Genomic DNA, 16,768 nt, shown 5'->3' on the forward strand with positions numbered 1-16,768 from the left:
CTAAAGCTGTACTGTAAAATACCACCTGACAATGTTAAATAGCTGCCCTAAAATGTTGCTTTTCCTGACAAACAGGAGCAGAGTGATACCATATGCCAGTAAAGAGGAATGGCAACCCCCAAAGAAGGGTATACCCAAGCAAAGATGGCCAGAGTAAAGCTAAGGTCTCTATAGCACAGGGTAAATTTCCAGTATTATGACCTGCATCTATAAGGACTTTTATTTTTCTTTGGCATGAATAGACTTTAGAGTACTTGGTTGTTGTGATTTTCTTAAGAGTATCGGGGATCAGATTGAATATAGGGCTTTGTGCCCTTTCCACTAAACTATAATCTCAGCCCCTCATTGACTTTTGAAACAAATTTTTGTTAAACAATGAAAACTCATGTCAGTTGCCTGAAACACACTGGTGGTTGCCACTGTGTCAAACTTTTAGGCCAGCTAGGAAGGAACCATTAGAAGAGGAGGGGTGAAAGAATTATGAAGTTGGGGGCCGGGAGTTTGGCCTATTGGTTAAGTGCTTGCCTAGCATGCACGAAGACCTGGGTTCAATTCCTCGGTACCACATACATAGAAAAAAGCCAGAAGTGGTGCTGAGGCTCAAGTGGTAAAGCTCTAGCCTTGAGAAAAATCCAAGGACAGTGCTCAGGCCCTGACCTCAAGCCCAGGACTGGCAAAAAAAAACCAAAACAAAAAAAGAATTATGAAGTTGGGAGGGGGTGGGGAGAAGGAAAGTAGGAGAAAAACATGGGAAGGGATATCAATGTTCAGTAAGTAATACCCACTACCTGACAAATGTAACTGTAACCCCTCTCTATACATCATCCCAACAATAAAAAAAAATGAAATTACAAAGTAAAAGGGAAAGAATTAAAAACTTGAACACAAAGACTTAGATAGAGGTTTCTTATGGCAACAAAAAGACACAGGTGGGGGAGAGAAATGGGGATCAAGACATGAGAAAGGGTATCAACATTTGTGAAGTAATGTATCTTCTATTTGGTGAATATAATGTAACCCTTCTATTAATTACAATAAAAGAAATATGAAAAGAAAAAAAGAATTCAATGTGTATCCTACAAAATTAAGAAGCATGAGAGAAAGGAATGGGTGGCAAGGGAATGGTGAGAATGTTGAAAGAGGTGATATATACTGCATTTATAAACAGTGTTGTTAAAGGGCAATTCCTTTCTTCAACTACTTAAAAGATAATAAAAAATTAAATTAAGACACATGGAGTGAGTTTTTTTTATATTTTATATATAAAATTTTATGTATTTAGTATTTTATGTATTTAAATAATCTGTTTGTTTGTTTATTGCCAGTCCTGGGCTTAAGCTCAGGGCCTGAGCACTGTCCTTGGATTTTTCTCAAGGCTAGAGCTCTACCACTTGAGCCTTAGCACCACTTCTGGCTTTTTCTAAGTATGTGGCACCAAGGAATCAACCCGGGTCTTCGTGCATGCTAGGCAAGCACTCTACCACTAGGCCAAACTCCCGGCCCTTATATATTTATTTTTTATATTAAAATAGATGAGCAAGTCACTTGTTCAGTATAGACAAGATGAAGACGAGTGTGGTGGCTCACGCCTGTAATCCTAGCTACTCAGGAGGCTGAGATCTGAGTACTAGGGTTCTAAGCCAGCCCAGGCACTAAAGTCTGTGAGACTCTTATCTCCAATTAACCACTAGAAAACCATAAGAGATGCTGTGGCTCAAGGAGCAGGGCAGTAGCCTTGAACTGAAGAGCTCAAGGACAATGCCCAGGCCCAGAGTTCAAGCCCCACGACTGACAAAAACAAAAAACAAAAAAACAGACTTGATGGAAAGGAACATGAATTATTGTTTGCTAGGAGTAATAGGGAGCAGAGCTGAATAGGAAATACAAGTCTGAATGACTGTATTCTTCCCAAAGCCCATTAGCCATGATACAGCAGTGGATGCATTGTCAGTATTGCTACAGAAAGTAAAATGAAAAAGTCTGGGAGGCAAAGGATAGGTACACAGTATTTTTTTCCCCAACATCATCAATTCTAAAGAAATCTATCTTAAGTATTTATTTAAAAGGGGGGAGGGGTGCAAAAACTAAAGTTTCTTGGCTCCGAGTAAGCTCGGTCTGTGATGAAATTATTTAAAATTTTATATTTAGTCTGGATTACTTTGTAGGGCAATCTTAAATATAGATGGTAAAAGTTTTATACTTAATTTGTTAAATTAAAATGAGCTATTCAAATAAGGTCTGAGGACCTAGTTCAGTGGTAATGTACAAACAGCACACAAGACTCTGGGCTGGATTGCTAACACTATCCACAAAGAAACAAATGAAGCAAAGTAAGTATTCTGTAAATACACAGAGAGAATTTGAACAGATTAGAGAGAAGTAAAAGCTGATTTGAGGCTAGGCATGTATCTAGTACGCATGAGGTCCTAAATTCCATCATTATTATACTACCCCCCCACCAAAAAAAGTTTAACTTTCTAGAATTATAATTTTAAAGTTTGTTAATATTGTTTTGGAAATGTAAAACAAATAAGCCATACCATAATTATAAAAACAATCACAAGTCTGGGCCGGGAGTTTGGCCTAGTGGTAGAGTGCTTGCCTAGCATGCACAAAGACCCAGGTTCAATTCCTCGGTACCACATAACATAGAAAAAAGCTGGAAATGGTGCTGAGGCTCAGGTGGTAGAGCTCTAGCCTTGAGAAAATCCAAGGACAGTACTCAGGCCCTGATCTCAAGCCCAGGATTGGCAAGAAAAAAAAAATCACAAGTCTAGAGACTCTCAAAGGATAAAGTCATTGTTGAATACTGAGGTAAACATTTAACATACATCACTGCTACTTCTAATTTGGGGGTTTCTTTTTTTTTCCTTTTCTTTTCTTGGTGCTGTTGGGTTCACACCCTGAACATCATGAATGCTCAGTATGTTCTATCATTCAATTATATCCTCAACTTCATTAGTACTTTCTGAAATATTTTTGCTATATAACCCAAGATGGCATTCATCTCATGATTGTCCAACCTCAACTTCCTGGAGTACCAGCACACACAGCATGTGCCATCACACCCAGTTTAGTGCTATTTTTAACATAATCCAATGGCAAGAGTTTTTATCATTTCCACCAGCTTTTCTTTTGTTGTTTTTTGCCTGTCCTGGGGCTTAAAATTGGGGCCTACGTGCTGTGCTGAGCTTCTTTCGTTCAAGAGCTATCACTCTATCCACTATAATACTCGAACCTGTCCATTTCTACCTTTTTTTTTCCCCCCCCTTTTGGGTAGTTTATTGGAGATAACAGTCTCACAGACTTTCTTGCCTGGGCTGGCTTTGAACTGAGATCCTTAGATTTCACACTCTTAGGGTGAAATCCTAGCTGCTCCGAGTAGCTAGGCATCAAGCCTATTTCAACAAACTTAAATTTTTTCCCCACAATTTGTCAGTGAGATAAAAATAAAAAATAAAAGTGATTACCTTGTCTTTTGACTGTCCTTGTCGAGCAATTGCATCATATTTAATTTTTCCTTCAGGGTCTACCTGAATGGCCAGTGCATTTGACATTTTTTTCTTCCGTCCCATATCCAGTGGATACTGGGCCACATGGATCTCTGGAAAAGCACCTCCATCTCCAAAATCCTGTATATTAAAAGGAGTAGAACAGTTAATGATAATTAGAAATTTGAGATAGTCATACAACAAATAATTACTGACTCCTTAGTATGCTAGATGGTATAAAAACAAAAGTCCCTGATTTTGTGAAACTTACATTCTAGTGGACAAAGATTCTTTGAAAAAGAAAAAAACAAATCCTATACTCTTTGGTTTGTAATAGGGGCTATAAAGGTCCTGGGAAGAGGTACTACTTTGAATAGGGTGGATGGGATAATCTGTGAAGAATTAACATGTGAGATAAAGCCTTTAATGATGAGAAAGCAAGATCTAAGGGGAGCATTTTCAAAAAACAGCAAGTAGCAAAGGTGAAAGCTGTGGCTACAACAATGAGCTTAGTCCACTAGAGCTACCCAGTTAGTGAAGACAGAAATAACACAGGTTGCATGTGGAGATTAACACCAAATCATGAAGGGCCTTCTAAGCAAAACGTTTAGGATAAAACAAAGACTTTAATTTTAGTATGTACAAAGGCACACACACTATACTAACAGGTGTGTAACTTAAGGACAAAGATATAAAAACAAGTTTCTTGGGATCAGATTTTTATTAACATGGTATCATTTAACTGTTATATAGGAAAAAAGTAAGTAACACAGCAAGTACCTAGAAATGAAATATTACATTCTTTCTTTCCATTTGATTTCTGGTGTTTGTTTTTCCATTTCCTGGTGGCCACTGTAAGGCTTGAATTCACAAAGGCTTGAATTGCCCTGAGCTTTTTCTCTCTACCACTTGAGCTACAGCTCCACGTTTGGCTTTTCTTTTTTTTCCTTTTCTTTTTTTTCTAATTGGAGACAAGCATCACATGGACATTCCTGTCCAGGATGGCTGTGAATCATGATCCTCACATATCAGCCCCCAGTGCAGGTAGGATTACAAGTGTGAACCAATCGTGCCCAGGATGAACTCTACTCTTTAACAGAACTTTCTACATTATGAAATACTGTTTTTTTTTTTAAGTTCAAAATAAATCCAGTGCATGCTGAGCAATCCTAATTTGAAGATCGAAAGCTTTTTGAGCACTAAAATCATGTCCAGAAGTTTTAGGGGTTTTTTTGGATTAGAGCTGTTCAACTAGTAAGATCTTTGCAATGTCTCAAATTCAAAAACTTCTGAAATCTGAAATATTTCTGGTACCAAGCATTTCTGTTAAGGTATACTCACCCTGTATGATAAAAAGAGAGTCTTGCATTGGTGACTCATGCCTAGCTATTCCAGAGGCTGATATCTAAAAATTCCTGTCCTGCCTGGACAGGAAAGTCTGTGAGAATTTTATCCACTTAGTCAGAAAAAAAACAAAAAAAAAAAGCCAAACATGGAGCTGTGGCTCAAGTGATAAGAGTGCTAACCTTGTATGAAAAAACTCAGGGAAAACACCCAGGCCCCAACTTCAAACCTCACAATGGGCATACATACAAAAAAGAATGATAAAAAGATCAGAGGTTGCAAGTGTAGACTAGTGGTAGAGTGCTTGCTTAGCACATGTGAAGTCCTGGATTTGATTCCTCAGTACCAAACACACAGAAAAAGAAAAAGCTAGGAGTGTTAATGTGGCTCAAGTGATAGTGCACTAGTCTTGAGAAAGCTCAAACCCCAGGACTGGCCAAAAAAAAAAAAACAAAAAAAAAACCCCACCCCAAAAACCCAGAGGTTTAATAAAAAGTTAAATATGCATGTTTTAAAAGACTTCAATTTATTTCATTAGATCCAGGGTATGTAAATTCCTAAGTACAACATGCTTATTTGCTAAGGAGAGACTAGAAATCCTTGGAGACCATCGAATGAAGCAGAGTAAGAGATTTTCTTATAAATTAGGCAGAAATAGAGAATTCCTAAGAAAAAATGCTTCCTGTACCCAGAACATCAATTTGACACATGTTTTAGAGTTCTTCAACTATAATAAGCACTTGAGAACCGTAGATGTAGCATTATGTGGTCATTAGACTTGCCAGAAAATCATAGCTTTTGCTGTGAAAACTAGAACAAAATGCCTTCTTCCACAGAACATTCACTCCCCTAAAAGCATCCATGGCATTTCCAGATTAGCTGGCCATTTTAGTTTGATTTCCAAATAAACTGTTCTGTTCTACCGGAACATATGAAACCTTTGCTAATCCATCAATCCAGATTTTAAAAAAGCTAACAGGTACTGCATGTCATAAAGCTGAAATGCAAACAGAGATTCCACTGTAAAATGAGACTTGCTTCCCCTATTCTGTAATCTACTGATTATTCAAAAGAGGCTCCTTATATCCTCTCAAATTAAATATTAAACTCCTCAATTATATAATACCAGTCACTATCTCTCTGGCTCCAGGTAAGAGAGTGTTATAGCCTTGATCATGTTTTATTTTGTTGTTTCTCACAAATTCCTCTATCAGAGAACAAAAGCAACTATGAAAATCCCTTAACATACTAGATTGCCCTTCACACACCAGAATTCATAGTCTGTAGGAGACAAAAGGGGAAAAGAATGGGGAATATGTTAGGGCAGATCTGACCCAGTTATATGTTCATCTTCTAGGGTTTGTGCAGAATGCAGGGAATGACAATCATAAGACAGAGTACAGAAGGTTTCTGGTAGAATTTTAAGCAAAAGTTTCAATTCCAAGAATACTATAATCGGGGCTGAGCGTATGCCCTAGAGTGTTTGCCTAGCATGCACAAAGCCCTGGTTTCTATTCCTAGGAACCACATACACAGAAAAAGCTACAACTGGTGCTATGGCTCAAAGGATAGAGCTCTGGCCTTGAGAAAACCCAAGGACAGTGCCAAGGCCCTGAGTTCAAACCCTAGGACTGAAAAAGGAAAAAAAAAAAAAAAAGAATGTGATATAACCAAAAAACCAAAAAACTGAATATAGTTGGGAACAATGGCCCATAATTCCAGCTCCTGAGGAGCTGTAGCCTGGATCACAGTTGAAGGTCAGCCTGGCAAGTAAGTCAGCAAGACTTATTATAGTCAATAACCTGGGTTTCAGTGATACGTACCAGTCATCCCAGCCTTAGATAGAAGCATAGTCTGAAGCCCATTTGAATTAAAAAAAAAAAAGTGAGATTCTACCTGAAAAATAACTATGCAAAAATGGCAAAAATGGGTTGGGAGTTTCGCTCAGTGTTACAGCATCTGCTTATCAAGTATAAGACTGTGAGTTCAAACCCCAGCATTGCTGGTGGCAGGAGGAATTCCATTTGGGTATAAAAATGAATGCCATAGTCACTTCACTGACATTCTTAGAGACAATAAGAAGGAATCAGGCTGGGCGTAGTGGCTTATGTCTGTAATCCTAATTGTTCAGGAGGCTGAGATCTGAGTTCAGTTCAAAGCCAGCCCAGGCAAGAAAGTCCGTGAGGCTCTATCTCCAATTAAGCACCAAAAAAGCCAGAAGTAGAGCTTGTGGCTCAAGTGATAGAGTGCTAACCTTGAGCACAGAAGATCAAGGACTGTGTCTACATTGAGTTCAAGCCCCAGGATTGGCATGCACAGGTATGCATGCATGAGTGCGCATACACACACACATACACACGCACACACATATCAGAATGAGTGTTGGGAGAGGGAGAAATGCAATGATGAAAGTGGAGGTCTTCTGCAAACAAAATATTAGTCTTCCTAGTTAAGGAAGACAGCAAAGCACAGAATTAAAAGCAATATGCATTAAATAGAATAAATAGGACCCTGAACAATTAGGTGCCTAATATAAAAGGATAAAAAAAGATAAGATGCAACAGACCAGATTCCTTCTCCCTTACTTTCTCCAAATCTATTATACAATTTTTGTCTCTCACATTTCCTAAAAATGTAACTCATCTGTTTATTAGGCAGGTGTTAATATTCTCAAATTAAAAATATGAAAACCTGGGGCTGGGAGTTTGGCCTAGGTGGTAGACTGCTTAGCATGCATGAAGACCCAGGTTCAATTCTTCGGTACCACACACATAGAAAAAAAGCCGGAAGTGGTGCTGTGGCTCAAGTGGTAGAGCTCTAGTCTTGAGAAAGCCGAAGGACAGTGCTTAGGCTTTGAGTTCAAGGTCCAGGACTTGCAAAAAAAAAATATGAAAACTGCTTTGATTACTCCTTTATTTCTTTTACTTTTGCATAATTGTTCATATACTATAATCTCTAGATTAGAAAGGGTATGTTAGTTCTTTTGGTATAAGTTTAATAGTTTGGTATATAACTATACAAAAAAACAGTACAGTTCTTGGGTTAAAGACAAGTGCCAAGCAAGAAGAAAAAGAAAAATCTGTGAGATATGAATATTTCAACCACAATTTTTTACCAACCTGACATTACTAATCAGAAAGTCCAGTTTACATTTGTTTTACAAGTGTATAATAATAAATTTCAGCACAATAAATCCAAACAGACTATTCACACTTACCTCTAACAAGCGAGGTATCCAGCCTTTCCGGTAGCCGTATGGAGGAGGTTCTCTGCGGGAGGAGACTAGGGAGGTCTGTCGTGACCTTTGAGATCTTGCCTTCTCTTCAGCTTCAAGTTGGTCCTGAGATAGCTGAGTAGGTGCCGGTAAAAAGCTATAAAAAAGAAATCAGAATTTAAAATAACTTACATTTGGTTATTACAACTTAAAGAAAGAAAATCATCTTTTTTTGCCAGTCACTGGGCGTGAACTCAGGGCCTGAGCACTGACCTTGGGCTTTCTCAAGGCTAGAATTCTAGCACTTGAGCCACAGTACCGCTTCCGGCTTTTTCTATGTATGTGGTACTGAGGAATGGAACCTGGGGCTTCCTGCATGTTAAGCAAGCACTCTACCACTAGGCCAAACTCCCGGCCCCTCAAGTGATTTTCTTTAGCAATGAAGAACAAGCTTTTCAATGATTTATGGCAGTATTCAATACTCATCATTTTACTACATGTGGAATGAAAAGTACTCAAAAGACATGTCCAGAATTAAAAATTAGCATATGTTACATAACTATTGGACACTTCTGCTTCTATATCCGCCCCCCCCCCCTTTTTTTTTTGCCAATCCTGGGGCTTGAACTCAGGGCCTGGGCACTGTCCTTGGACACTTTTTGCTCAAGGCTAGTGCTCTGCCACTTGAGCCACAGTACCACTTCTGGCTTTTTCTGTGTATGTGGTACCAAGGAATCAAACCCAGGGCTTCATTAGGCAAGCACTACCTCTAGACTATCCTCCCGGCCCTCTTTTTTTTGTACCTGAGCTCTTCAGCTCAAGGTTACCACCCTACTCCTTGAGCTAGTTCCAGTTTTTTGGTGGTTATTTAGAGATAGGGGTCACAGACTTTAGTGCCAAGGCTGGCTTTGAACCAGATTTTCAGATCTCAGCCTCTGAGTAGCTAGGATTACAGGCGTGAGCCACCTTGCTGGGCTCGGGCCTTCTTTTTTTATTGGTTGGCTGTGGGGCTTGAACTCTGAGCCCGAGTACTGTTTCTGCGCACTTCAGCTAAAGGCTGGCCCCCTACCACCTGAGCCACAGTGCTACTTCCAGTTTTCTGGTGGTTAATTGAATACATGTCTTATGGACTTTCCTGCCCCGGCTAGCTTTAAACTGTGATCCTCAGATCTTGGCCTCCTGAGTAGCTAGCATTACAGGCTTAAGCCAACAGTGCCCATCAGATCTCAGCCTCCTGAGTAGTTAGCATCACAGGCTTGAGCCAACTGGTGCCGCTCAGATCTCAGTCTCTTGAGGAGCTAGGATTACAGATGTGAGCCACCTGGCACTGGCGTCCAAATCTCATAAAACAAGGATTATCCTTTCTATTCTGCCTTCCTCTCTTTCTGTAGTCCAGGCTGGCTTTAAACTGATCCTCTAACCTCAGGTTCTTGATGAGATTACAAGTATGGACCATGATATCTGGCTTTTCCAATTCTTATATACCTTTTTTGAACTATTTTATTTTCATGCCCCTATGTAACAATGAGGTAGATAGAGAAAACACGAGTTGTATAGTGTGTTTTCCCAAGGGTATCTAGTTTAGAATTAAATGTTAAACTTAAGAGGTTAAAGAACTAAAGCAGAAATCCAAAAGATATATAACAATTGTTTAAAGAGTCTACTGTTCTTCTCAACCTCTAGGCTTTATAAATGTTATTATAGTGATACCCAAAGTACCAAAACAAAAAGAAAGAAAAAAAATAAAGGATTTTAGCAGCTGAGGCTATATTAGGGAAAAAAAAATAATTCAGATTCCTGTATCTTGGCTAGTTTAGGTTCTTGAGCACGCAGCAGAATTTACTCACCTATTAAATACTTACTGATCACTTGCCCAGACTAGTTAGGCAATAAGACTATAAACTGAGAAAGCTTACTGGCTTGAAGGGAGAAAAACAATCACACAAGTCCAAATCCAAATTACAAATACACTAAATGTAATAAGGGAAAAGTATAAATTGTCAGGACAGCATATAGCATAGTATGACATCCCTGAAATGGGATGGTGGTGATGTGAGGTGATGTGATGGCTAAGAGCTCAGAATCAATTCCTACTGATGCTACACACAAAAACCTATATAAGAATTGGGAGTTTGGCTTAGTAAAAGAGTGCTTGTCTAGGGCCTGGGAGTTTGGCCTAGTGGTTGAGTGCTTGCCTAGCATGCATGAAGACCCGGGTTCGATTCCTCGGTACCACATACATAGAAAAAAGCCGGAAGTGGTAGAGGCTCAAGTGGTAGAGCTCTAGCCTTGAGAAAGTCCAAGGACAGTGCTGAGCTCAAGCCCAGGACTGGCAAGCAAAAAAAAAAAGAGTGCTTGTCTAGCATGCACGAAGACCGTGGTTCGATTCCTTGGTATCACATACATAGAAAAAACTGGAAATGGTATTGAGGCTCAAGTGGTAGAGCACTAAGCCTTGAAAGCCCCAAGGACAATGCCCAAAGGGCCCCCCCCACCCCAGTTCAAGCCCCAGGACCAGCAAAAACAAAACAAAACAAAAAAAACAAAAAACCTGTATAAGTTACTTACCTTGCTGAACCATTTCTTCCACCTGTACTGACAAGTGTTCTATATTACAAAAATATCTACTTATACTAGAGAATTTGTGAGTAACATAGCATCTAGATATTGCTCAATACGTACTTTATAAGTGTCTGGTTATTTGGAGCTGTTCTATGATTCTAGTGACCCTCTGTATATCATTTGTATCAATGTACGGTATTGTCTATTCATTTACATAGATTGAAAGCAACCAGAGAATCAGAATCTTTCTATGTCTTCCATTTCCTGGATCCCTAACTATCCATGTACTGTCTCCCTGACAATAGGGGGAATTCTTAAATGTTTGCAAGAAAACTAAATTCATTCTGCCCCTGGATGTCTCCGTCTTCCTATCACTAGACTTTTTGCCTATTTAGGATTTTGGGGGAAGAGTGGGAGTGGAGGTTGTGGGGCTTGAACCCAGGGTCTGGGCAGTGGTCTTGGCTCCCTTCCACCTCCATCAAGGTTAGTGCCGTTTCTCGGTTTTCTGGTGTTTAGCTGGAGATAGCAAGAGTCTCATTGACTTTCCTGTGGGGCCTGGCTTTGAACAATGATCCTCAGATCTCAGTCTCCTGAGTAGCGAGGATTACAGGTGTGAGGTACCAGCGCCCAGTTGATCTCAACATTTTTGCATGTGTTCTTCCTTTTGCCACGAAATATTCTAAGAACAATTTTTTCTATGCTTTTATTATGTACCTTGGCATTCTTGGTTTTGCTCAATGCCAGCTCCATAGAGCTGTTTTCTATCTTGTTCAAAACAGTCACTGCATTCCAGCTTTCTGAGTTTTAACACTTTTAGCCCTAGCACTTACTAGCTAGATGCATTATTGGTTTGTTTTATTTACATGTAGTTTGTCCTACTAAAGTGTATGAAGATAGGAAGATTGAAGATACAAAAGAAGTTTCTCCTTTATTCTTACTTGAATACTCAATACAACAGGACATGAATGTGTGGGACACTCTCCCCATACATCAAGCAAGCAAGAATCCAGCACATCTGTTAGATGTCTTTCAACTGGCTTTAGTTCTGACCCTAAATGCCCGGAGACTGTCAATTCACACGGGCAGAGACGGCTGGGTCTTACATGACAGCTCTTACTACACATGGCAATTTCAAATCTGGGCCACCATACCACTAACCTACTTGCTAAAAACTGTTCCCTCCTCTTGTGGCTTAATTGCTAGGCTGGCTCACTCAGAACAACAAAACCCCCCAAACCCATTTGTTTACATTTACTGGGATAGGAAAGAGTATCATAAAAGATACCAGTAAACAACCAATGAAAGCTATGTAGTTATCGTTTAGAAATTGCATTCGGCCACTGCCAACACCAACCACATAATCACATCTCTGGCATCCTTCCTCGCATCCATTTCAAATTCCACCTTTTTCCCTTCCTAACCCCACTACTCTTATCACAGTGCTCTCAGTTCCCGAAGGGCACTAAAACGTTGTCTGCCTATAACCTTTATTAAAGAAAGCTTCCAGTCTGTTCAGCACACTCCACACAATTCTTTTTGCACAAACACAAATGAGCATTTTTGTGTCCTTTGTTTTGCATCTGTGTCTACTACCCCGCCTTCTCGGCGGCGCAAACCTGATTTCCTTCTGTATACACCATCCCCAGGACAGAGGAAGACACCGATCGGCAAAGGATTGTAAGAATTCACACTGTTGCAGGCAGAAAAAGATGTGAAGAAAATAAAATGTAGCAAGAAGTCTCGAACCGATGTGCCCTCAGGTTATTTCCTTTCTTTACTAGACTTTCCCTGTTGAGCTCGCATGGAAAGTTTTCCACTTAAGCTCGCCGGGTAGAAGTTATGTAACTTCTTGGACTCTCCACATCTTTTCCTTAAAGGCGGCGAGCGCCTTTACCTATGGTAACCAAGACAACCGGGAACAGCAAGAATCTGACCCGGTTCTATCTACGGAAGAAATTCAAAGATCCAAAGTAAAGTGCGGTGAACGTTATTAGTCCACAGCGGCCACTACTGCGGGCGACTTAAACAGAACCGCCGTGCAGTTCCGGGACTCGATTGAGGAAGCCGAGTGGCGGGAGAACCGGGAAGCCCGCCGCGGACAGCCCCGCGGGAAAGCGGCTGGGAAGCCGCAGGGTCGCCTCCCCGCGCGCCCCGCGCGGCCCCCCAGCGCGTGCAGCCGAGCCACGAGCCTGGGGACAGGCAGCGCCCGACCCGCCGCGGTGCTGAAGCGGAAAACACGTGAAGCTCCTGAGCGCGAGGCCACGCCGCGACTCTCGGCACCAGTGAGGGGAGCCGTCTCGACCCAGGAAGCCCTTCAGGCCAGACCGCGGCTTCGGCGCGGCCTACACGTCGCGGCGCCAGGCTAGAGGGTTTAGCCACCGCCTCACGTTGTTCTGGATCCTAACCTAGGTCTCTGCCCGCACCGTACAAGCACAGGGGAGAAAAAAAAAATTTAAAAACATGGGCACCTACAGACTCTTCCGTATCGAGGACCCCAATCAACAACCCACCTGGTGAGCGCCATCTTCTTCCGCTTCTTCCAGCGCGAGCGACAGTGCCACGGGGCGGGTCTTTCCCGGAGATTAAGAGCGGAAAGGAAGGAGCGCGCAGTGCGCAGGCGTCCTGGCCGAAAGGCCTTCTGGGATTCGTAGTTATTTGAACAAGAGTACACTATGGATGGGTTCCACGTAACTAACAGTTATCAAGAGACAATCGCTTTAAGTCAAAAGCAAGTACAATATACAATTAGCCTAATCGGTGACTTAACAGTGCTAAACCTTGAGAAAATCCAAGGACAGTGCTCAGGCCTTGAGCCCAAGCCCAGATTGGCAAAATTATTTAATTGTTTAATTATTATAAAGGTGGTGCACTACAGCTTTACAAGTCGAGTAATGAGGACATTCTTTTTGGACACTTTGTGTGTGTGTAGGTGGTGGCTGGGCCTGGGCGTTGTTCCTGAGCTCTACAGCTCAAGGTTACTGCCCTATCCCTTGAGCCACAGCACCACTTCCGGCTTTGTAGTGGTTAATTGGAGCTAAGAGTCTCACAGAGAGACTTTAGTGCCCAGCTTGGCTTTGAACTGCGATCCTTAGATCTCAGCCTCCTGAATAGCTAGGATTGCAGGCGTGAGCCATCTGGCCCGGCTAAGCAGCCTGGTAATGAGAGACGAAAGAGAACACTGAGACAAGGTTACACTTATTAATATGTGAAATCGGTAAGGTATAGACCAAGAGCTGGTATGTAAGACAGAAAGAAAGGGTTAGAGAAGAGACTTTCGAATCCATCCTCATTTTCAACAGAGGCATAGCATGGGAGGCATTTGCAACAGTCATGGTTCTTCAATGTCCTTGGGATGTAAAGATAATAACTGACTAATGGCAATTCTAGCACGATGTAATTAAGAGAGCAACTCTGCCAAAATGAGTTAGCTAGAGCCAAGTGTTTGGTTTGGTTTAGCGTGTGTGTATTGGGGGTGGGGGGATGAGTTGGTGTTTCACCATAATGGATCTTCCTCCTCCCTCCATCCATCATTACTACTGGTAATTAGGAACTGATTGCTCATAACTGAGAGACCACTGCAAGCTGAGAATTAGTGCTTGTACCAAGTTGCAGCAATCAACTCATTCCACTCTAGGAATTCCCAATAGAGGATAGGATTTATTCTCAGAGATCCTATTAAGCTTAACTTGATTCCTAACTAGATGTGACTGTGTGGCCACAACCAAGGTAACATTGGAGGTAGTAGGGTGGGGCAAGTAAGCAGATCTTCTGCAGTCACTTTTTTTTTTTACTTTTTTTTTTTTAATTGGCCATGGGCCTTGAACTCTGGGCCTGGGCACTGTTCCAGAGCTTTTCCGCTCAAGGTTAAGGCTCTACCCCTTGAGACACAGCTCCACTTCCTGTTTTCTAGTGGTTAATTGGAGATAAGAGTCTCACAGAACCTTCATGCCCAGGCTGGCTTTGAACTGTGTTCCTCAGATCTCAGCCTCCTGAGTAAGGTGTAAGCTACCCGTGCCTGACCTACAGTCACTTCTCATGAATTTGAAGTACCTCCACGTCAGGGGATGACACAGGTGCTGTTAGATGAAGCCTGGTAAGGCCAAGGGCACCTGAAGCCTATACTCTCTGCTTGCAAAGAAGCCGCAGAATGCAGCTTTGCCACAACCTAAGCTCTCAGTGTTGATCAAAAACTCATGACTGAATTATGCATTTTGAAGTACAGTAGTTGAGATCAGTGACATATATGGGAGACTCAATAAGATTCCACTAATGCATCCAAAGGCAGGAGAGCTCATTCACATTTTTGAAAGGAGAGGGAGTTTATTCCAGTTCTCACATATGGGATCTGATAAAATATCCACTCTAACAAAACATAAAAACAACAACAAAAACACACGCTCTGAAACAGAAACAACATGTAGCAAACTATGCAAATGTTTGGAAGAGTTTCAAAGCTAAGTGACACATTCTTCTCTCCCATATGATGTATGCTTGAATCTATTTCATGCCAGTATGGTGCTTTATCATCATTCTGTAGTGAAAAGAAGAGGGTTTTTACCTCATTGTCATTCCTTTGTAGATGTCTGTTATATGCCCTCCAAATCTTCACACACACACACACACACACACACACACACACACACACACACACACATCAAAGCTTTTAAAAGCAAAGTAAAATATCAAATGAGTAAAATAAATAAGTAAATAAAAGTATGGTTCAGTATCTTCCTTCTCTCTCTCCTTTCTTCCCCACCGCCCCCTTCCTTCCTTTCTTCTTTTGGTAACACTGGGATTTGTATTCTGTGCCTTTCCCTTGTTAGGCAAACTCTCAAGTTTTCCCTAGTTCTGGCCTGAATCATGATCCTCCCATTTATTGCTGCCTGCATAGCACAAATGAGAAGCCATGAGCCACCATGTCTGGCTTTTGAATTAAGATAGGGTCTCACTACTTTTTTGGGGGGGGGTAGGGTTGGCCTCAAATCACAGTCCTTCTCATCTCTGCCTTTAAGTTGCTTCCAAGTGATATTTAGAATTATTTTGTTAAGTCCTTTAGGAAAAAGTAACCCTGTAGGTCTTTTGCTTGGCATTGAATCATCTGTAAATTAATGTGGATAGAGCTGATATCTTTGCAGTTTAATGTCTTCTCAGTAGTACTGCTTAGGTCTGATTTATTAAAATCTTTTTCCACATCTTCCAATAACATTTAGAAGTTGTCTCTCCATAGATTGTACAGGTATTTCAGGATATGAGTTCTTGAGTTTTTCATTCCTTTGCTATCATGAATGCAATCTGTTTTTAAAAATAAGATTACTAATATCATATAATATAATAACTGTAATTTGTGTTAAACAATCTGTAAATCATCTGGAATCTACAAATCGGAAGGGAATTTTGAGTGTAGAGGACTTAAAAACATAGTCACCTTGCATTTACTGAAGTGTGTTTCTATATCTCCTTTCTGGAACTGAGCAGTTCTTGGGGTGCATGAGTAGAAAGGAGCTTTTTTATCAGCCACTTCTTCAGACACCTCTGAGATTTCTTGTCTAAAAATCACTGCAAGACCTGCTGACCCCATTCCTTTCCAGATTTAATTATTCCTTTTGGAAGTTGGCTCTAACCTTAAGGGAATGTAAAATACAAGAATCCAGTGGGGATGAAGCTTTTGATGCAAAATGACTATTCCTTTTTCTATTGTACAGCCTGGCAGGAGACAATTTGCCCCTTGCTCTGAGCCCTGTCATTTGTTTTGATCATTTTCATTGCTATCCAGTGTGCTGTTGGCTCAGACGGCAGCCATCTAAGATCCGGAGTAATCCTGTTTCTTTAGAATCAGTGATAGAAAATGACCCAGAATATTGCCTGTTTGCAAGCTAAGGAATACTAGTTACTATGGTATGGGTGGCTATGATTTAATTTCTTTTTTTTTTTTTTTTTTGCCAGTCCTGGGCTTGAGCTCAGGGCCTGAGCACTATCCTTGGACTTTTTCAAGGCTAGAGCTCTACCACTTGAGCCTCAGCACCACTTCCGGCTTTTTTTTCTATGTATGTGGTACTGAGGAATCGAACCCGGGTCTTCATGCATGCTAGGCAAGCACTTTAACCACTAGGCCAAACTCCCGGCCCCTATGATTTAATTTCTATAAGAAGGCAGTGGG

General features: G+C 41.1%; 2 protein-coding genes across 2 annotated transcripts in view; one reads left to right on the top strand and one right to left on the bottom strand.

Annotated features, from left to right (window-relative positions):
* The window catches only part of Snw1 (SNW domain containing 1), a 37,352-nt gene extending 24,126 nt beyond the window's left edge, over nt 1–13,226 (bottom strand). Inside the window, exons 1-3 of the mRNA XM_090344616.1 lie at nt 13,122–13,226; nt 8,053–8,206; nt 3,471–3,632 (exon numbers count right to left, since the gene is read on the bottom strand). Coding sequence (XP_090200742.1) covers nt 3,471–3,632; nt 8,053–8,206; nt 13,122–13,135 — 330 coding nt within the window. The 5' untranslated portion in view covers nt 13,136–13,226. The remainder of the gene's footprint in view (nt 1–3,470; nt 3,633–8,052; nt 8,207–13,121) is intronic.
* The window catches only part of Adck1 (aarF domain containing kinase 1), an 88,502-nt gene continuing 84,523 nt past the window's right edge, over nt 12,790–16,768 (top strand). Inside the window, exon 1 of the mRNA XM_090344613.1 lies at nt 12,790–13,124. Within this exon, the coding sequence (XP_090200739.1) occupies nt 13,072–13,124 (53 nt within the window). The 5' untranslated portion in view covers nt 12,790–13,071. The remainder of the gene's footprint in view (nt 13,125–16,768) is intronic.

The sequence above is a fragment of the Megascapheus bottae genome, chromosome 14 (genome assembly GCF_031878675.1).
Source record: "Megascapheus bottae isolate mThoBot1 chromosome 14, mThoBot2.hap1, whole genome shotgun sequence".
Taxonomy (NCBI): domain Eukaryota; kingdom Metazoa; phylum Chordata; class Mammalia; order Rodentia; family Geomyidae; genus Megascapheus; species Megascapheus bottae.